At 36.8% G+C, this 22,694-nt stretch overlaps 1 protein-coding gene across 14 annotated transcripts in view; it reads right to left on the bottom strand.

Annotated features, from left to right (window-relative positions):
* Positions 1-206: 206 nt before the first annotated feature.
* CEP170 (centrosomal protein 170) overlaps positions 207-22,694 on the bottom strand; it is a 116,831-nt gene continuing 94,343 nt past the window's right edge. For 9 of the 14 annotated variants that reach the window (XM_060192044.1, XM_060192056.1, XM_060192055.1 and 6 more), the window contains 6 exons: positions 14,832-15,009; positions 12,624-12,794; positions 10,774-10,862; positions 6,810-6,903; positions 5,615-5,666; positions 207-2,545 (listed from right to left, as the gene is read on the bottom strand). In XM_060192044.1, the coding sequence (XP_060048027.1) occupies positions 2,256-2,545; positions 5,615-5,666; positions 6,810-6,903; positions 10,774-10,862; positions 12,624-12,794; positions 14,832-15,009 (874 nt within the window). In that variant the 3' untranslated portion in view covers positions 207-2,255. The remainder of the gene's footprint in view (positions 2,546-5,614; positions 5,667-6,809; positions 6,904-10,773; positions 10,863-12,623; positions 12,795-14,831; positions 15,010-22,694) is intronic. The other 5 variants (XM_060192057.1, XM_060192048.1, XM_060192053.1 and 2 more) reach the window with 3 other exon arrangements.

The raw sequence follows: 22,694 nt of genomic DNA on the forward strand, positions 1-22,694 counted from the left end.
AGTTCTCAGTTTCAGGATGTCAAAGATACCCTAAGTTTTGTCTGTTATTCAAACATATATACCACCATCATCATAATGCTTGATGAAATATAGCCTCACAAGTATTCCCACGTAAATGAAAGGATTCTTTCTTTTTCTAAGTCTTGAGAAATGATGTAATTCAGAATGATGCAATTGAGAAGGCAGAAGAAATAAAATGTGCAATCTTTTATAAAGTTCCAGAAACACTTTATTTAAAAATGGAGTTGTAAATGCATAACAAAATAACATAAGTAATAAATGTAACAAAAATAAATAAGAAGAATAATGTATTCATATAAAATAAAAATAACATAGTAAAAGGCCAAATGTTTATAATTGAACAAAACTGTGTAAACAATTAAACAATAATGTAAATAAGAGTAGATACAAATAATTTCCTATGCAACTTCTTACCTGCTACTTCCATGTGGATATAATCAGTACCCATACATTAAATAAAAGAGGGAACAGTGGTGATTACTTTGCTCAACTTTTCCTTCAAATGGATTGACCCTGTTTTAATGTTTCTTTTACTCCTTTAAAGCACTTTTCCTTTCCATTCATGTTATTTAAAACCTTTTAAAAAATCTTCCTTTATTAGAATGAGAAATTTAGCTTTACAAGGAGAATAGTTCTTTTTATAATTTAAAGAAAAAAAAAATACAAGATCCATTATAAAACAAGCTCTTGTTTTTATATCTCTACAAAAAAAAATTTTTCCCACCTTTATTAACTGGCCCAACAGTACAGGATTTTAAAACTCCTGTAAATTTTTGCAGTGTATAGATTTAGTTTGTTTCTTAAAACAAATGTAGCACAGGATTATTGCTGAAATGTTAAAGACCATTTCATAAAACTTGGGAGATTTTACCTTTATAGATTCATGGGGTCAAGGGGGAAAATCGAAGTTCACTAATAGACTACTTTCAACTGAATTAAGTTTCACCCAAATTATAGTGTTCTGGAAACACAAAGATAATTACTTTCTTTTTAAAATGTGAACTTACTGGAGAGAGAAATAAACAAGTTTATAGAAGGTATTTTTCACAGGCTTCCTTTTTAGTAACATAGGCCCGAAGCCATTGTTGCTGTTGTCCTGCAGGGTCCTTACGAGTGTGTGAGACTTAGACAGGATTTACTTACTATTTATTGGGTCCTACAGGGAAACACATAGAAGCAATTCATCGCCAGGGAGTGAAACTATCAACTAATCTTATAACTACTGGTTCTCCAGGTCTCCTAATGAAAAAAAAATTAACTTCATGATTATTTCAGGGAAATTTTTTTTTTCCAACCGTCACATATAAACTTGGTAACACAGGACCAATAAACAGGTTCTTAAGTTTTAAAAATATACTCCACCTAAACTACCTGGCTAGTTTAATCTTGCTAGTTATCATTTGTGCTAAAATGAGAAGAAAAAAAAATCTTACTTTTATTAAAAAAAAAAAAACTGAAAAAAGTGCCAAATTGATCTTCTTGAAAGTGGAGTAAAACACTGAGGGGTTAAAACAAAATACAGTATTATTAGTCTATGTACAAAAAAGATGGGTTAGTTCTTATTGATATATAGATATGTCCACATACCACTGCCAGCAAATCTTAGTGCAAACATAATAGCTCATCTCCATAAATCCCAAGACAATTTATGTAGCAATGAAGTTATATAAATCACATATATGTTGGAAAAACTTAGGACACAAGAATGACTGTTTCCAAAAGTCAGTTTGACTGTGGAGAGTAATATGTCATTGTATCCAATGGTAATGAACACTAGTATAAATCCTATTATTAGAAGCAAATATAAGTGTTTAACAAATCTATACAGATGAAGAAGTCCGTTTCAGGGAGCAGCTTGAAACAGGAGACATGTGGGTCAGAAATGTTGGATATTTAGTTTGCTTGTAGGTCACAGCATGGCTTAAAGAAAAAAAAAAGAACAAAAATCTATGAAGGGAAAGGATACAATTACTGAATTCAATTTGAAAATCTTAAAAACACAAAAAGTGACACTGCCACAATCTGCTTTTTCCTATATGTGCATCAAGTGGTTATCTAAATGGTTTAAAAGATTAATATGATACCACACTGTAGGTTACAAATAAATTAAGGAGACAGAGATAACAAAGTTTGTAGTAGACCAAGCTGTTTTGTTTTGTTTAAGTCAATAGTATGCTGCTTCCAGTATTCCTAGTCATTCCACAGGTAATTATTTTTTAACCATCAAGAGAAAGTCATTCATGTACTGTAACATCTTCCTCTTCCCCATCAGGGTTGAATCTATTGAAATGTATACTGAAATCAGCCTCAGATTCAGTATTCTCAAATTCAGCTGAGACTGAGGTAGCAGCAGGATGAAGAACCCTAGCTTCTGGTTGGCAAAGTGTTGGTGTCTGACCCGGGCTGCTGTGGTTATTCACAGGACTGGACTTCTGTTTCGGTGGAGATGGCAAGATGGCACTGGGAAATCCCATGTTGTTCAAAGCCTCCAAAGTTCCATCTGGGTCAATCATAGTGTTTATCGCTGAAGGAAATAAATAAATAAATAAAGTGAGAAAAAGACTTGTAGATGAATATCACTTATTACATAGCTTCATCTATTAAGACTTACATGAAAGCTGGATAAGGGCAAGAGAGACCAGCATACTTTAATGATGGCTCTTTTAGTCACTATCAGGCCACACCACTATCCAGGGCCTTAGTAAGGAAGTCCTGGGATTCCCACGCAGACTTGATGGGCCTAGATCTCTAACAGATCCCTCTCGCCACTGTCACTAAGTCATCTCCATCAGGAACCACATAGTAGACTGTCTTGTGGGCCTCCTCAGGATCTTGCCCTCAATATGAGTCAACACTGGTAGGGACTGCCCCATTCTCTGAAGGAAGGGGAACTCAAGGAAGATAGGTCCTGCAGTGAGTGCAGCCTGGAATGTTCCCAGCTATGACTTTGGAATCCAAGTTCAGATTAGTGAGGATGCAGAGGTTACACAGGCTCCTATGGTGAATACAGGCCCCAGATCAAATCAATGGGGTTTACAGTTAACAATATTTATATACTTTTCCCATATTTGGGAGCTACTCTCTTCCTTGATCCAGCTTCCTAGTCCTTTTTCCAAATCTGACACCATCCCTCAGACAATACCTGTAGACCACCTGCATGTTAGCTGTCAGCTCCAGGCAAAAATCAGGAAAGTCTTGGGCCCCCCAGAATAAGCCTACAATAATAAACCTCATTTGCTGTATTTTTGTCTTTAGGCTCCTGATTATTAAACAATTTGTTATGCTTTATATCTTAATACTTTTTCAGCCACCAGTTTCCAGATGCAACTATGATGTCTCCTCACTTCCCTGGGTAGATGACCCCACCAATGTACCCAGAACCCCACTTCTCCAGAGCCCTATCTCACTAGGGAAAAACAGACAGGCTGAGAGTATGGATCGACTTGCCAATGCCCATGTCCCCTGGAGAAGCAATTAAAGCCGCCAGACCTCCCACCTTCTGTACCCTATAATGTTCGTGGGTCCACGATCCCAGAGGGTTAAAGAATAGGAAAGCTTCCAATGGAGGGGATGAGATACTCTGGTGGTGGGAATCGTGTGGAGTTGTACTCCTCTTATCCTATGGCCTTGTCAATCACTATTAAATCAGTAATAATAATAATAATAAGACTTATATAAGCTTACATTTGTAATCTTTTCTATGTTACATTTAAAACTGCACTTCTAATAATTCTGGGGTTAATTTATATTTTAGATTATGTAGACTTGAATGTATCTAGCTCCTTGAATAAGCTTCACAGGCCTTTTAGTCTTCTGGAAGATTAGGATATAGAGGTATGAAATTTAGAAAATAAACATATTGGAATTCATTTTCATTATTTTGATAGCATAGTGAAAATATTAGTTATGTTTTTAAAATCATTCACATATATATATACACATAAATATGTACATATATATTTTTTCCTCCTCCATTCTACCAGTTAACAAGGCACATGTTAAAGACTCAATTAGCTAGGACCAACATATTCTATCTACTATAATTAAGCAATAAAGACAGAATAGAATTGGCAGTTGACTCTGGAGTCAAAATTTGCCCTACTGGGGATGTCTAGGTCACGACAGGCATAGGCAAGGCTGGTAGGTAGTGCACTCAAGTGAACATACACACTGCCATGTACATGAACTCTGATTCAGGGCCAAGTGATGGCACGATTGGTTAAGCACACAATTACCACGCGCAGGGACTCTGGTTCAAGCCTCTGCTCCCTACCTGCAAGCAGGGAAGCTTCATGTATGGTGAAGCAAGTGGAGCAGCTGTCCCTCCCCTCTCAATTTCTGTCTTTTTTGAAAAAATATATTTATTAACTTATTTATTCCCTTTTGTTGCCCTTGTTGTTTTGTTGTTGTAGTTATTATTGTTGTTGTTATTGATGTCATTGGTATTGGATAGGACAGAGAGAAATAGTGAGAGGAAGGGAAGACAGAGAGGGTGAGAGAAAGATATACACCTGTAGACCTGCTTCACTGCTTGTGAAGCAACTCCTCTGCAGGTGGGGAGACAGGGGCTTAAAGTGGGATCCTTACGTCAGTCCTTCGGCTTTGTGCTACATGCACTTAACCCGCTGCGCTACTGCCCGACTCACCAATTTCTGTCTTATCAAATAAAAAGAAGAAAGAAAAACTGGTCATTGGGAGCTCCACTGAAAACCCTGATGGCAATTAAAAAGAAGGAGAAAAAAAGAAGCAGCAGCAGGCAAGGCAAGATTAAGAGCTGATACAAGTCACAGCAAAGTTCCTGTCATATTTAGGAGATGAGTATCTTTCTTTGGGTTTCTTCTTTTCTTTTGGTCTTCATAGCTAATATGCATTCATTTCTTGTAATACCTTAAAAAATGACCATCTGTATTAAAATAAAGACTATAAGCTCATTTGGCTTCTACTTCAAATGTAAGTTCAGGGTTATCAGAACAAAGAAATAATAACAACTGTTAAGTGTTTTCAGTGGCACACTGACATTTTAATGTATTATTTTAGGTACTTTCCATGTGCTAGTATTTGCTGTAGATATCCACATATATAATAATTATGTGATGCAACTTAGTTTGTAATTTAACTTTATTATTTTAAAAATTATTCATATTGGTTTTTAAAACTTATTAATAAGTAATCTGGATATACAGAACTCTACATTTTTAAAAAACATTTATTTATTCCACTTTGTTGCCCTTGTTTTGTTGTAGTTATTATTAATGTCATTGTTGGATAGGACAGAGAGAAGTGGAGAGAGGAAGGGAAGACAGAGAAAGGGAGAAAAAGACAGACACCTGCAGACTTGCTTCACCACCTGTGAAGCAACTCTCCTGCAGGTGGAGAGCCGGGGGCTTGCACCGGGATCCCTACGCCGGTCCTTGTGCTTTGTGCCACGTGCGCTTAACCTGCTGTGCTACCGCCCAGCCCCAGAAGTCTACATTTTTAATCCACATCATTACACTCACTCAAATAATTTCTAACAGTAAGATTATTTTAAGAGATGTCACTTAGAACGCATTTGTCCTAAACTGCCAAGTATTTATACTAAGTATAAATTTACCTTGTAGCTGCTTTTCAACTCTTTTTAGTTCCTGTAAGATGGAAGAAATCTCCTGTAGGCAAAGCAGTAACAAAAATTAATTAATTTTAACATTTTTAACCTGATAAGCAATTAATTTCAGTCATCTTACTTGGAATACTTAACATTATCTATATTCCATGACTTTTGTAACAAAAAGACCTGAAATATCAATACCTGGTAAAATGCAACTCAAATATTAAAGTATTTAATGGTGAGAAAGAACTTTTTTTTTTTTTGCCTCCAGGGTTATCAGTGGAGTTCAGTGTCTGCACTACAAATCCATTGCTCCTAGCAGCCATATTTTTTCCATTGTTGTTGCTGCTGCTGTTGTTGGATAGGACAGAGAGAAAGGAAGGGAAGAGGGAAAGACAGAGAGGGGGAGAGAAAGATATCTGTAGACCTGCTTCACCGCTTTTGAAGTGACCCCTCTGCAGGTGAGGATCAGGGGCTCAAACTGGATCCTTGTGCTGGTACTTGCACTACTGCGCAGCCCTCCCCCCCCAACAAAAGAACTTTTCAAAATGAGATGATGAAAGATGAAAAGTTTACTTCTACATGTCGTACCTTTCTTTCCTTCCTTCCCTCCCTCCCTTCCTTTCTTTCGCCAGACTACTGCTCAGCTTTGGCTTATGGTAGTGTGTAAGAGGGACTGGACCCGAGACCTTGAAGCCTCAGTGAGTCTTTTTGCATAACCATTATGCTATTTCCTTCACCCCCAAGATAGTACTACTACATAGACAAAGATTTAAAAAAAATTTTTTTATTACGCAACCTTGCAACAACTTTGTAAAGATGTCTATGGATTTTCTTCAGGAGAATATAAAACCTCTGTTTTAGGATAATTTGTAATCAATAAAATTACGTGCCAATTTCTGAGAAACAGACAAGCAATCAAGTAAAGGAAATTCATGCCAACTTATATTTGAGGGGAGGGGAGGAGAAATTATTTACCCTGTGTAATTGTGAGAAACAAGGGGTTCATCCCCTTCAACTCTTTGCAACTTTAAAACCAACATTTTTAAACTCCTGCTAAAATGAAGCCATAAAAGTTCCCAAATTTATGCATTTATTTTATAATGTAAACCAATAAAACATTTATACAATAAACATCTTATTTCCTTCAAACAGAAGTGTGATATTAAAAAATCTTAATAGTTAAGAAAAATGACCATACCATGCTTGAGGTTTTCACAATAGGTACTTCACTTTCAGCTCTTAACTTGCTTTCTATTTCATCCCAATTCCGATCTTTGTCTTTAAATAATATTCTATAAATTAAAAAAAAAACTTTTTGTATTTTAAAAACATAATACTGAAAAAAAAGACAGCGAATCTTTTCAAAACTACACAAGGATAAAGAAACCACTAAATAAGGGCAGGGCAGTACACCTGGTAGAGGTGTTACCATGCACAAAGACTGGGGTTCAAGTCCCTCGTCCCGCAGGTGTCTGTTCTTCTCTCGCCTCTGTATTAAAGATCTATATCTAAAAAGTGACTGACTGTGAATACAAGACATTTTAGTACCTATTATTTATTGAAAGCTAAATATGCAAAACAGAAATGATGATATGGTTAGGACCTGAACATTCCCCCACCCCACTCCAGTGTCTTTTTTTTTTTTTTTACTTTTATTTATTTATTATTATTGTTATTTTTAAAGATCTTTTTATTTGTGGTCCTGGAAGTGGCACAATGGATACAGGATTGGATTCTCAAGCAAGAGATCCCGAGTTCAGTCCCCAGCAGCACATGTACCAGAGTCATATTTGGTTCTTTCTCACTCTCCTCCTATCTTTCTCATTAATTGTACCCCTCCTACCCTATGGTTTTGTTAATTAATCCTTTCTTAAATAAAAAATAAAAAAATATTTTATTTATTTAAGAAAGAGAGGGCCAGAGCATCAATCTAGTATATGTGATGCCAGAGATCAAACCCGGAACTTTACCACTCAGGCCTTAACAGTATTATTTTTTTTAATTGGGGGATTTATGTTTTACATTTGACAGTGAATACAACAGTTTGTACATGCATAACATTTCTCAATTTTCCACATAACAATACAACCCCCATTAAGTCCTCTGTCATCCTTTTCCAGGACCTACCTGTACTCTCCCCCCTACCCACTCCAGAATCTTTTACTTTGGTGCAATACACCAACTCCAGTTCAAGTTCTGCTTTGTGTTTTCCCTTCTGTTATTTTTCAAAATGCTTTTTAAAATAAGACTATCAGCAGTTAAGATACAATTCTTTTGATAAAACAACTGCCAGTAAAGAAATTATCCTTATGTTAGAAACTAAATTAAAATATCTTAATTTATAAAGTGTCACAAACTTGAAAACATTATCTTAATTTATTTATTGGATAGAGACAGTCAGAAATGTAGTGGAAGGGGGAGGCAAGGCTGCAGCACTGCTTCATCATTCGCAAAGCTTTCTCCCTGTAGTTGGGAACCAGGGGCTAGAACCTGGATCTTTGTGCATTGGAACGTGCGTTCAACCAAGTGTGCCACCACCTGGCCCCTAAATCATTTAAAAAAATTTTTTTTATATTTATTTTCCCTTTTGTTGCCCTTGTTTAACATTGTTGTGGTTATTGATGTCGTTGTTGTTGGATAGGACAGAGAGAAATGGAGAAAGGAGGGGAAGACAGAGAGGGGGAGAGAAAGAGAGACACCTGCAGACCTGCTTCACCGCCTGTGAAATGACTCCCCAGCAGGTGGGGAGCCGGGGGCTCGAACCAGGACCCTTACGCCAGTCCTTGCTCTTTGAGCCACGTGCGCTTAACCCACTGCACCACCACCTGACTCCCAAATCATTATTTTTTATAGTTATCTTTATTTATTTATTGAGACAGACAGCCAGATATTGAGAGGGAAGGGGAAGGCAGAGAGGGAGAGAGACAGACACCTGCAGCACTGCCTCACCAGTCACAAAGCTTTCCCCTTGCAGGTGGAGGCTGGGGGCTCGAACCCAGACCCTTGTGCATTGTAACATGCGTGCTCAACCAGGTGCACCATCACCTAGCACCCAGTACCACAAACTTTTAATTTATCTTTCAACCATAACTCTGAATAGTACACTACTAATTTGTCACTCCCAACTTGTATATGTGTTAGACAGTTAATGATGTAAGATATAGATTTTGAGCCTAAGACTTTTCTTTTAGAACTCCTTTGTCAAAAAGGGTTTTAGTTTAATTTACCGGGTGAAACTGGCTCTGGAATTCAATATGCTGACATTTAGCCTAAATACTACGGTATTTGGAAGCTACCTATGTTCTTATGTCTATCACTGAGAACTGTGATTTTTTTTGATATAATTTTTTTCTGATATAATGATCTTTGAACAAAAATAGTTACATTTTAAATACTATGGTCTGACGTAGTTTCCTCAAAAAGTTTTTTGTTTTACTAATACTTGAATATAGTGAAGTATGTTTGGCTTTTTATTTATTTTTTCTTTATTGGGGGATTGATGGTTTATAGTTGACAGTAAAATACAGTAGTTTGTTTATGTGTAACATTTCTCAGTTTTCCACATAACAATCTAACACCCCTACCCCAGGTCCTTCTCTGCCATCATGTTCCAGGACCTGAACATTCCCCCACCCCACCCCAAGAGTGTTTTACCTTGGTGCAGTACATCAACTCCAGTCCAAGTTCTGCTTTGTATTTTCCCTTCTGTTATTTTTCAACTTCTGAGTGGGATCATGTCATATTATAATCTTCTCTTTCTGGCTTATTGTACTTAACATGATCCCTTCAAGCTTCATATGCTTGGCTTTTTAAATCTACACAAACTAAAATAATTTCATTTCATCCATTAAGAGCTTTGGTGGGGGGAACTTCAGATGATCACTCTTTAAGTCATTTCACTAAGTGTTGTAAATGTATGGTTTGGGAGTCATGCAGTAGCGCAGCGGGTTAAGTGCACATGGCGCAAAGCACAAGGACCAGTCAGGATCCTGGTTTGAGCCCTGGGCTCCCCACCTGCAGAGAAGTCGCTTTATAGGCGGTGAAGCAGGTCTGCAGGTATTTCTCTGTCTCTCTTCCTCTCTATCTCCCCCTTCTCTCGCAATTTCTCTGTCTCTATCCAATAGCAAGTAAATAAAGTTAAAAAATTTTTTTTAAAATGTATGGTTTAACAGTTTGATAAGGACAAGCATTTGTCAATACCTGTCTTCTAGTAAAATTCACTAGCTTTTCAGCAAAGTATAGCTTTACTTTTACTTATCAAAGATTATGTCTATTTTTGAATATTAATTCCTTTATGGAGTCTGCTCTGACCATTTTTGTTGAAAGTGATTCTTCCCTCTTTTACAAGCTAACTTACCTAACATTGTTAAGGTACTATTATCTGGGTCATTTGGTGATTTGGTGTTTTTTATTTTATATTTTTCTTTCATCTTGCCTAGTTTCTGGTTATTATTTAAATCTGAAAAGGAAGAAATACAGCAGTGGCAGCAATAAGATTGAAAACCTACCCTATGATCCTCAATTCCTCTCCTTGGGATATATCCTAAGGAACCCAACACATCCATCCAAAAAGATCTGTGTACATATGTGTTCTTAGCAGCACAATTTGTAATAGCCAAAACCTGGAAGCAACCCAGGTGTCCAACAACAGATGAGTGGCTGAGCAAGTTGTGGTCTATATACACAATGGAATACTACTCAGCTGTAAAAAAATGGTGACTTCACTGTTTTCAGCCGATCTTTGATGGACCTTGAAAAATTCATGTTAAGTGAAACAAGTCAGAAACAAGAAGGATGAATATGGGATGATCTCACTCTCAGGCAGAAGTTGAAAAACAAGATCAGAAAAGAAAACACAAGTAGAACCTGAAATGGAATTGGCATATTGCACCAAAGTAAAAGACTCTGGGGTGGGTGGGTAGGTAGAATACAGGTCCATGAAGGATTTAGAGGACCTAGTAGGGGTTGTATTGTTATATGGGAAACTGGGGAATGTTATGCATGTACAAACTATTGTACTTATTGTTGAATATAAAACATTAATTCCCCAATAAGAAAAAAATCGGGTAAAAAAAAAAGATTGAAAACCACTGACTTCACTAGTTCATAAAAGCTGTGGCAGCAGACTTGAACAAAGTAGACATCTGAGTACAAAGCAGTACCTGATCTTTCCAGCTGTTTTATCTATAGACTGTCTTATCTTCTTAGAGAACTGAAATACAGATGACAGCAGCAGATTATCTCCCATGACCTGAAACATTTAAAGAAAACAAATATTACCAATATATTATGTAGCCACTAGGACTGTTAGTTATAACTTATTATATGCAGGGTAACTTAGTAATTATGCTGACTCTAAGATTTACTTATATCTTTTATGAGATAGAGACTGAGATCAGACTAATGCTCGGCTCTAGCAAATGGAGCCCAGTGTTCTCACAATACAAGTCTAGCTCTCTACCTAATGCACCACCTCCTGGACACTATGATAATCTTAATAAAAGAGCAATAAAGAATACAACGAATGACATACGTAGCTAAACTGAAAAAGAAAATTTAATATTAAGAAACGTTCCTTTTTTTGTTATTCATTGAATTTCCATATTAGTTTGACCATGTCACTCTTAGAAAGTTATATTATCAAATTTTAAAATACTATCATGAGCCTATCTTTCATACCTCCAATTCAATTTCCACAAAAGGGAAAATATAAATAGAATATTAAATAAAATTGATTATGTATTATTTCATGTAATTATATAAATACTGAGACTATAGTCCTTGCTCTCTGAGGCAAAGTCTAATGGAACAGGTTAGTTTTAGAAGATTTATCAGACTACTATGTTTTTTTTTTAATTGATAACAGGGTTATTATTGCTGGAGTCAGTACCTAAAAATGAATCTATCACTACCAGCAGTTTGCTCTCTCTCTCTCTCTCTCTCCATATATATAGGACAAAGAGGGGAGACAGAGACACCTGCAGTACTTGCTTCACCGATCACAAAGCTTCCCCCCTGCATGTGAGGAGAAGGGACTTGAATCTGGATCCTTGCTCATGGTAATGTGTGCATTTAACCAGGTAAACCACCACATGGTCCTATCAAAGTAGTACATCTTTTCTCATGAGGGACTGGAACACTTTAGCTAAAATTCACAGACAGAATCAAGGGCTGAAAAACTTCTGTAAAGAGTCAAAGTCAAGATCTGAAGTTCCAAGTTCTCTGTGACAGCCACTCAACTTTCATTATGAAAGTTGCTGTAGATAGCATGCAAATATGGTGTACACAATGGTGTCATAATAAAACACTACAAAAATAGGCTGGATTTGGCCTGTGAGCTATCATTTTCCCAGCAATAAGCCATGAAAGGCATCATTAGTGTAGAATGCTAAGTATTTCTTTTTTTAAAAAAAAATTATTAATTTATTTATTTCCTTTTGTTGCCCTTATTTTACTGTTGTTATTGCTGTTGGATAGGACAGAGAGAAATCAAGAGAGGAGGGGAAGACAGAAAGGGTAAGAGAAAGATAAACACCTGCAGACCTGCTTCAACACTTGTGAAGCGACTCCCCTGCAGGTGGGGAGCCAGGGGCTCGAACTGGAATCCTTACGCCAGCCCCTGCACTACCGCCTGACTCCCAGAATGCTAAGTATTTCAAAGCAGGGACCCACTTATGTAAACTATCTTGCCAAACTTTGTTTTTTAAAAAATATATTTTACTTACTGTGTGTGTGGGGGGGGGGGGAGAGCATGAGAGAGAGAGAGAGAGAAAGAGAGAGAGGTAGACAAGTCAGACAGACAGACCAAAGCATGACTCAGCTCTGGCTTATAGTGGTACAGGGGACTGAATTTTGGAGCCTCAGGCATAAAAGTTTTCTGCATAACCATTATGTTGCTTCCCGTTATTTCCTATCTTGACAAATTCTTATGGGTATGGAAACAGGAAGAGTCCTTTTCCCATGGACAGAACATGTCATCTCTGCTATTTGTTGAGGCTTATAGTTTACTTACTTCATCCCTGCTCCAGGTTCTCCTTCTTGTAATTGTTAACTGATCAGGAGGCTCTGTGGCTTGAGGTCTTGGATCACCAGACCGACAGTTGTTTCCCTCAGGTGTTTTAGGATGAACTAGTGGAGGGATTTTTCGGAAGTTGAGGCTTTCATCAAAAACACGATCAACCAACTACACAGGACAAAAGCAAACCCTTATGAGATTAATTTGGAAAAGTAAAGATACTGGTAATATAATCTTTATGGTTAGACAGAAGTTATTCCATTCTCAAGTAGTAAGAGATGCACGGTATCTTCAATAAACCAATTACTCTTTTTATATGAATACTTCAAAGGTGTCTATTCTATAAAAGACAGATGCTTATTTAGATTTTATTTGCAAAGTCCAAAATATATTACCATATTAAATTTGATTCTTCCATGGATAAAATTTCCCCCAAATGAAAAACAGATGGAAAACAGAAAAATCTGAGCCATATAGATGGACAAGGAGTTCATCTTACTCACATTGCCTTACCAGTGCAAAATAATGTTTCTTATAGTTTCCTATCGTGCTTTTTTCTTTTATTCATCCCCAAATCCAGGTGCCAAATTTCTTCACAGATACATAAATTACAAATGCCAATTGAATTTACAAGAGGAGACAAATTTAAATCCATAAAATACTTTGTTCTTAGCCAAGCTTTTAGTAATGCTACAGAAATGACATATTCTATTTAGAAGATATACTGCCATCTACTGTGCATATTATACACAAACAATAGAAAGTAACTCAGGTTTACTGAAGAAAGAATAAACTCTAGTGCAATATTTAGAAATAAACAAAAGAAGAAAATGAAAGTCCATTCAATGAAATGCTTAAATAATTTACCAGTTTGAGTGAATGTAAATAATGTTAGAGAAAATTTAATTAGAGAGCTGAGAAAAACAGTATCTTCATCATTTTAAATGTACCAGTATTGTGTATGTCTTGCCACCAAGAAGATTCTTTTACTTTTCAGCAATAAGGACTTTATGTACAATTGTAATTGATCACTGTGGTAACAAAACTCTACACAGATTGATGAAACATCGTTTACCAATTAAATATTTACCAGATTAGATGACAGGTGAAGGGAACAACAACAATAAAAAAAGACAGAAAACAATTTGATTATAAAAGAAGAAAAATAAAATGAAAAAATATTAGCGTATTAGCATAGTTTATCAGAATTAAGTGTATTAAAAAAAGGCTAGTCTTTTTTGGTCTATTATTAAAACACTATCTTGTGAATAATTAACACTAGAGGGTGACATTTTTCCCCCCACTAAAGTACCAGTTAGTAATTACTTTAGGCTTTGCAGTTTGGTTTCTCTGGCATGACTCAGATCTGACATTGTACAAAACAATCAGACTACAATTAAATAAATGAGTATAGCTTTTTCCCAAAAAAACTATTCTTTTACATGTTTTTTTGCTCGTATTTCTATACAGTCTGAAGGGCAACATGGTCAGAAGAGCATGAACTTTATTATTTGTTAAAGGAACCTTAACAGTAGTGCTGTGCAAATGAAATCCTTGGAGTCTCTATGTATTCTAATTTACAAAGAAACTGAATAGTCACTGTGTGTATATAAATTTACAGAAAACTGAAAATACTCACTGGGTACATGTATTTACTTCAATTATCAGGCTGTGTATGTGTTATCTAGACATCAAAAGAATTAAAGGAGTGAAAGCTATAAAATCTTTTGTTTGCTACCAAAGCTATCACTCTATAAATTGAAGTATTTTCATAGCCAAACCTTATTATCTAATTCTAGTTTGCTTTCAGTTAGCAGTCATATTCATATTTTACATGACTATGTACCAAAAATTAACAAATATTTTCTGTAAGTACTTTATTTATTTACTTATTTATTTAGCCAGTCAGCTCTAGCTTATGGTGGTGCGAGAAATTGAACCTAGTACTTTGAAGCCTCAGGCGTGAGAGTCTCATTGCATAACCATTATGCTATCTACTCCCACCTTACTCGTAAGTAATCTGACAACTTCATGTTAGTAATAGACCAAATGCTATCCTTTACTAGTTGTGGGATGAAAACATAAAAGAAATGTGTTAAAGTGAAGTTGGAAAATGCAGAGCTTCATGCAAACAGGGTAGGTGGACATAACTGAAATAAACTAAGCAAAAAGCTAAAAGCAAAAGAAATAAAGAAAAGAAAGAACCTTATGCATTTCTCCATGAAGATCTCCTACCTCTTCTCTAGTGTCTATGGCAGAGCCAGGGGTGGTGGCAGCAGTGCTTACTGTGGTACTAGGGGCAGTGCCTGATGAAGTCACTGAATCTATCTCTCCTGCTACATCGTTGATTTCCCGAGCAATGAGTGCAAGATCTTGGCTGATCCTGGTAATAATTTTAGAAAAGAAATTTAGTCCCTTTTAAATAGCAGCTATAGAAATAATCATTTATAATAAAATCACCTCTATAAGCTACACATTTTATTCAATATCTGTACCTAAAACTATTCTTTGGAAATAATCATGGATTATTTTCATTCAAAGTCATAAATATAACTTGAACTCCAAAATTAATAAACTTAATCCCACACAACTGATAAGACATTACACTATGAAAAATACATGATTTCTCTGAATTATTAGCATATATTTTTAAATGCATTGTTAATGATAATAACTATTATCAATATGTCAAAAACTTCTTTAACTTGGGGTAGTGCAAGAATTTATTCAACTTAGATTGGAAAAAACAATTGCAATTTTATTTTAACTAACTTAATTTTTAATTGCAAATACCAGTAAACAACAATGTTGTTAACAATACTGGTGATTTTTGTCACCAACAGAAATCATATGACAGTATCTACAGTAGTCACAAAACATTTGTAGTCACTGCTATTTCAAAATTACTAGAGTCCTTAAACTCACAGCAGGGCTGTGTATCTCACTGTATCACCTATAAAAATATTTGTATTTCAGTATGAGTAAATTTCTTTCTAATTATAAGCATTTTATATTTAAGCATTTAGAAACATTATTTTGAGAAAAAAGTTCCAGAAGATTCCATATATGACCAAAAATGATCTAAGATATCAAAAATCTAGAAACTCCAATATAGCACTATATGCTATGCACAGCACTTCATAGAATATATACTATGCCATTTTAGGGTCACAAAGTTCTTAGGACCTAAGGTTTATCTAGTTTATTATGAATAAGAACATAGAAGAGACTGGTTAAGTGACTTGGTCATGACTGTACAACATATTTTTTTAAAAGAGGACTTTTTGTTAGGAAAGAGAGAAATTGAGAGGAGAGAGGGAAATGCAGGGGCAGAGAAGAGAGATACCTGCAGACCTGTTTCACTGCTGGTGAAGCTTTTGTCCTGCAGGTGGGAATTATGATCATGAAACTTAAAAGTAGCTAAGGTAGGATAAGATCCCAGTTTTGAGCTCATTTCCAGTCATTTAATTGTATTTTTGGCCACCTGGACTGAAGGATAACTGTCATCAGCTAATATTAAAGAAGGAATTACAAATTTCCTCTTTGCTGTTATTATTTTTTTTAAAGAATTTTACAAAATTATACTAGTGACATTTTTCTCAACATTCCACACCTCATATATATGTATTTACATTTTTAGTGTCATGACATTTTGTAGGTTTTCTGTTATACTCTCAGTGCATATGAGCTCACTATGACTATTTTTTTCAGTGAAGATTCTAGAGTTAATGGTGCATGCAAAAGTTTGCAAATTTAAAATATACAATAACTTTTTTTTAACTTGAGAAAATTTTTAAAAGCTTAAAAGATTTCCAGGAATGTAATACTTGCATAAAAATGTAAATATAGATTCAGAAAGAGAGTCTTTGAATCCTATGGTTCAACAGAAGCAACCTATGGCCAATACCTTTTTTAATTTACCAACATCAGAAAGCAGGCAGACAAATAAATATATACTGATTTCTTACTTATGACAGCCCTTAGGCACTATAAGAGTGAAGAAAAAGTTACCAGCAGCTTTACCCCACCAGGGAAAGATACAAATAGGTTGAAGTATGGATCAACTTGCCAACACCTATGTCTAGCAGAGAAGCAATTAACAGAAGCCAGAACTCTTTCTGTACCCCAAAAAGAATTTCGGGCCATACTCTCCCAGCAGGAGAGAAAGGATAGGGGGAAGATAACTAGAGGGCTCTGAACTTCATTCCATCAGGACCCGGAGACAGAAGAGGAAAAAAGGAATGATATTCAGAAGTAGTAACAGGTATGGGTGTGACTTGGAAAGGAAGAGAATATGGGACTACAGGGGCGGGGGGAGAGGGCAAATATATATAAATATAGATAGTTGTAGAAATAATAATTAACCCATATCTGCAACACTGGGAAAACTGCTGTAGATTCCAATGGAGGAAATGGGGATGGGAAAAGTGCAGAGTTATACTTGTTATCTTATAATTTTATAAATCAATATTGTCACAAATAAAATTTTTTAAAAAAGAAAAAATAATAAAGGAAAAGTCACTGGTTCCGAACTTTGAAAAGATGTAATGCTGGGTTTAAGCACACATAGCGTAAAGGGAAAATGACCAGTGGAAGAATCCCAGTTCCAGCCCTGGCTCCCCACCTACAGAGGAGCGGGAGGTCGCTTCACAAGTGGCAAAGCCGGTCTGCAGGTCTCTGTCTTTCTCTCTCCCTATCTTCCCCTTCTCTTATTTCTCTCTATCCTATCCAACAATAGCAAAAACGGAAAAAAGAATAGATGTAACGCTTGTCATTGTGACTACAATAACAAGCACCATTATAAAGAAACTTTATTAGCTCATTAATTCTCACAACTACTCTGTAAGAGGTACTAATCAGTCTTGTTTTATAGATGAGGAAGATGAGGCTGATGAGGACTAGAAGAGGTTATTTGACCATTAGGAGTTAAAGACAAATGTGAAGGGTCTTCATACTACATCCTATACCATCATGCCATACGTAATGCTTTGGAGAAAATACTTAAAAAGTGTTGCTTTTTTTTTCCTTTCTTTTTTCCTCTAGGGTTATTGCTGGGGCTCGGACGAATCCATTGCTCCTGGAGGCTATTTTTTCCCCTTTTACTGCTCTTGTTTTTTTTAATCATTGTTGCTGGATAGGACACAGAGAAATGGAGAGAGGAAGGGGAGACAGAAAGGGGGAAAGAAAGACAGACACCTGCGATCTGCTTCACCGCCTGTGAAGCGATTCCCCTGCAGGTGGACAGGGGGGGCCTTGAACCTGGATCCTTATGCCAGTCCTTGTGCTTCACGCCATGAGCGCTTAACCCGGGGGCTGGAACCGGTCCTCACGCTTTGCACCATGCTGGGGCTTGGTGTCTGCACTAGAATCCATTGCTCCTGGAGGCTATTTTTTTCCTTTTGTTGCCCTTGTTGTTTATCGGTGCTATTATTATTGTTGTTGTTATTGCTGTCATTCTTGGATAAGACAGAGAAAAACCGAGAGAGGAGGGGAAGACAGAAGAGGAGAGAAAGACACCTGCACATCTGTTTCATAGCCTGTGAAGCAACCCCCCTGCAGGTGGGGAGCCAGGGGCTCGAACCAGTATCCTTAAGTCGGTCCTTGAGCTTTGCGCCACTTGAGCTTAACCGCTGAGCTACTGCCAGACGCCCCCCCCCAAAATGTTCCTTTTGATAATATTTAATCCTTGAAATTTCCTGAAATATACAAATCAGGATGAGAAAGAGAATAACTGAGTTTAGTAAGATAGAAATCAAATAGAGGGGGAAAATCAGTTGTATGTCTCAAAGTTTCTCAAAACACAAACTGAATCTTTTTAATATATAGGCTGTGTATTTGATATGCAGACTCTCTCAAAAGCCTAGACCAAGTAGATTAGAAGCATCCAATAGCATAGCTATATACAAGATACTGGATACTGTACAGCAAACCCTAACAAAAGGACTTTTCAAAGTTAACCCAATTACTAAATAATGTGATGATAACATTAACTATCCATTGTCTTTTTGAACCCTAAGACAACAGGAACCTCACATCTCCACTGTAGAGCCCCTACTTCCCCCAGTCCTGGATCTCGGATAGGGCCCACTTTCCCGTATGCCTCTCCCAATCCATAGCAAATAATATTGCATCCGCCGATCACAACCTAACCAACGCAACGATTGCCACCTCAACATGCTTCACCTCAGACTGTGTCCAGAGACTTCACGTGTGGAATGACAACCCTTCAGCTTCATTACTTGGGTGAGACCTTTCCTTTTATAGTACACTCTAATTTCATCTCAGGTAGTTCACTTTCTAACAAAGTCCCATAACCTAGATATACACCAGTTTCTGTGAGAGAGAGCTTATGTTCACACGTATCCATAAACTACTGCAAAATATATACCTGAAAGCAGAAGTACACTAGAGTTTGCAGTGAGTATCCCCCTAACACTTCCTCTCCACTATTCCAAGCTTTGGATCCATGATTGCTCAACAATTTGTTTGGCCGCGTATGTTAACTCTCTTTTCAATCACCAGGTTCCAGATGCCACCAGGATGCTGGCCAGGCTTCCTTGGATTGAAGACCCCACTAATGTGTCCTGGAGCTCAGCTTCCCCAGAGACACACCCTACTAGGGAAAGAGAGAGGCAGACTGGGAGTATGGACCGACCAGTCAACGCCCATGTTCAGTGGGGAAGCAATTACAGAAGCCAGACCTTCTACCTTCTGCAACCCTCAATGACCCTGGGTCCATGCTCCCAGAGGGATAGAGTATGGGAAAGCTATCAGGGGAGGGGGTGGGTTATGGAGATTGGGTGGTGGGAATTGTGTGGAGTTGTACCCCTCCTATCTTATGGTTTTGTTAATTAATCCTTTCTTAAATAAAAAATTAGAATAAAAAAAAAGAAATACACAGCAATATTTTCTGGCAAAGCAATAAATGCTTTATGGTGTCAAAAGCAAAAAAAAAAAAAAAAAAAGAAAAGAAATCAAATAAGCAGGGAGTCGGGCTGTAGCGAAGCGGGTTAAGTGCAGGTGGCGCAAAGCACAAGGACCGGCATAAGGATCCCGGTTCAAACCCTGGCTCCCCACCTGCAGGGGAGTCGTTTCACAGGTGGTGAAGCAGGTCTGCAGGTGTCTATCTTTCTCTCCTCCTCTCTGTCTTCTCCTCCCCTCTCCATTTCTCTCTGTCCTATCCAACAATGACGACAACAACAATAATAACTACAACAATAAAACAACAAGGGCAACAAAAGGGAATAAATAAATAAAAATAAAATATTTTTAAAAATGTTTAAAAAAATCAAATAAGCACTAGCTAATCCCAACTGGTTTTTTATTTTTTATTTTTAAGATTTTATTTATTTATGAGAAAGATAGGAGGAGAGAGAAAGAACCAGACATCACTCTGGCACGTGCTGCCGGGGATCGAACTTGGGACCTCATGCTTGAGAGTCCAAAGCTTTATCACTGCGCCACCTTCCGGATCACTCTCCCTCCCGGACCACTTGTTTCATTAAGCTTCTGACATTTGTAGAAATCAATACAAATTAAAGAGGAAATAGTAATCTCAACAAGTCATGCAGCAAAAATTGTAATTTAACAAACTTAATGAATGTACTATATAATTGTCTAAGCACCCCCAAACGGTTTTTAACTTGTAAGATGATGTGCATATGCTAGCTTTTTTTGCACACAATTCCTATATTAAAGTATACTGTTTTAAATATATTAGCAAGAGTCATGAATATCTTTAAGTAGAAATAACAGATTTATGACTCAATACAGACTGTGTATCGACTTATATAGTTGAATCTAACCGTAGAAATTATTTTAATAGTTCCTCCAGGTAAAATTATCAAATATCTTATAACCCACTTCTTTGTATTGGTTTTGTAGTGTCCTTCTGTAAGCTCCAAGTCTATAATCCCTGTTCTAATTTTGCTCCTATGAAATATAGGAGAAGAGCTGCTAGGGAAATCACTCAGTTGTACATTGCACAGGGCTTGCAATGTGTCAGGTTCCAGATTCAACCCCTGGCACTACATATGCTAAAGGTAACCTGTCACCAACATTTTTTAAATTTATTTTTTTTAATTTTTATTTATGTATTTATTTTCCCTTTTGTTGCCCTTGTTGTCTTTTTATTATTGTTTTGGTTATTGTTGTTGTTATTGATGTCGTCATTGTTGGATAGGACAGAGAGAAATGGAGAGAGGAGGGGAAGGCAGAGAGAGGGAGAGAAAGATAGACACCTGTAGACCTGCTTCACCACCTGTGAAGCTACTCCCCTGCATGTGGGGAACCGGAGGCCCAAACTGGGATTCTTCTGCTGGTCCTTGCGCTTTGCACCATGTGCGCTTAAGCCGCTGCACTACCTCTAGACTCCCTGACACAAGCATTTTATTCCGACTTTTGCAATCCATTTGTTTCCTTTGTAGTACTAATTAAAACCCTAGTCTTCCAATTTCTACTGCATTGAAATAATATAAGGCAGATCAGAGAATACAGTGAAGGCATAGTAAGGTCCCGGTCTGTCCCCAGTCTTCACTTCCATCAATACCAAATGTAGTATATCCTTTAATTATACTGCAATTAAGACACAGTATTGGGGCCAGGTGGTGGCGCACCTGGTTGAGTGCACATATTACAGTGCACAAGGCCCTGGGTTCGAGCCCCCAGTGCCCACCTATAAGAGGAAAGCTTTGAGAGTGGTGAAGCAGGTCTGCAGGTATCTCTGTCTCTCTCCCTCTCCCCTCCTCCTCCTCTCAATTTCTGTCTCTTTCCAATAAATAAATAAAGATAAATAAAAAAATAACAAAGAAACTTTAAATTAAAAAAAGTCTTAAAAATGCAGTTATTTTACTAAAATAGATTGCAATGCCTAGGTATGTTTCACTAATTATTTTATAGGCTTTAAGAAAATAATTCTAACCTTTAGATTAAACTAGCCACTAACACAGTGCAAAACAATAACCAAGAAAAAAACAATAACCAAAAAAATTATTTTGTAGCATTTATGCTACAAAATAATTTTGTCTTTTACTCTCAGGACTAGTATAGTTACAACTTTAACTGAAAATATACTACACTAAACTACAAAATATAAGTCGTAGTTTATTTTTTAGATTTAAATACACCTGAATAGTATCTTTATTTTAATGTCACTAGTAAAAATATGACGTGTGAAAGATTTATGTCAAGATGACTTACTTTGGAATACTCAAAACAGGGGCTAGTACTGGTAGTATCTTCTGAGACATATCAGAACCCAGTGGAATTCTCAGTTCATTCATTATTTCCTGTCAGTATCACCTGTCACAGGTTCACATATTTTCTCTTTGTGCTACTTCCACAACTATGATTCTTATCAACTTCCTAGGTTTAAGATACATTATGCAACTCTAGCTTTTTTCACATGTTGTGCCTTGTGTCAGTATGTATGAACTAGATCTTGACTTCTTTCTCTTCTTTTATGTCCTATTCTCACCAATTTCACATTCGAATAACCACGGACTCATTTCAAATTCTGCCTACTAGCTTGGAAACCACCGAAAGTGTCCATTACTAAGCTTCTTAATCTTGACCTGGTTTGTCCCCACTTATACTCCTACAAGTATCCTATCTTAGGTCTCTGATCCTTTGCACATTAGTTTGTGAAATAGATCACTAGGCACCGATCTCTGATTCAAACAGTTCTACACAAAGCCTTCAAATTTACCTTCTTTAAATATTTACCTAGTTACTTTCCTGTTAAAAGGCATTCAAAGCCCATAAGATATGCTACCCTGAGCTGGCAGCATTTTGCTAAATTTTGTTTCAATCTGGTCACCATTGAAAGTGAGCAGAAATGCATACTTTAAAAACTGTTTATATCACTCAACACACACACACACACACACACACACACACAGACTCCCTTTCTTTGAGTCTAGTCTCTGAGGACATCCACACCTAAGTCATCTTCATAGTTCAGTCAAACTAAACACTACATTATGCTTCGAAAGGGTCACTTTATAAGTCTTTGTTTAATGGAGAGGACCTACATATATGTATGAATAAAGAACTTAGGCAGAATTTAAC

This window comes from Erinaceus europaeus, chromosome 6 (genome assembly GCF_950295315.1).
Source record: "Erinaceus europaeus chromosome 6, mEriEur2.1, whole genome shotgun sequence".
NCBI lineage: Eukaryota > Metazoa > Chordata > Mammalia > Eulipotyphla > Erinaceidae > Erinaceus > Erinaceus europaeus.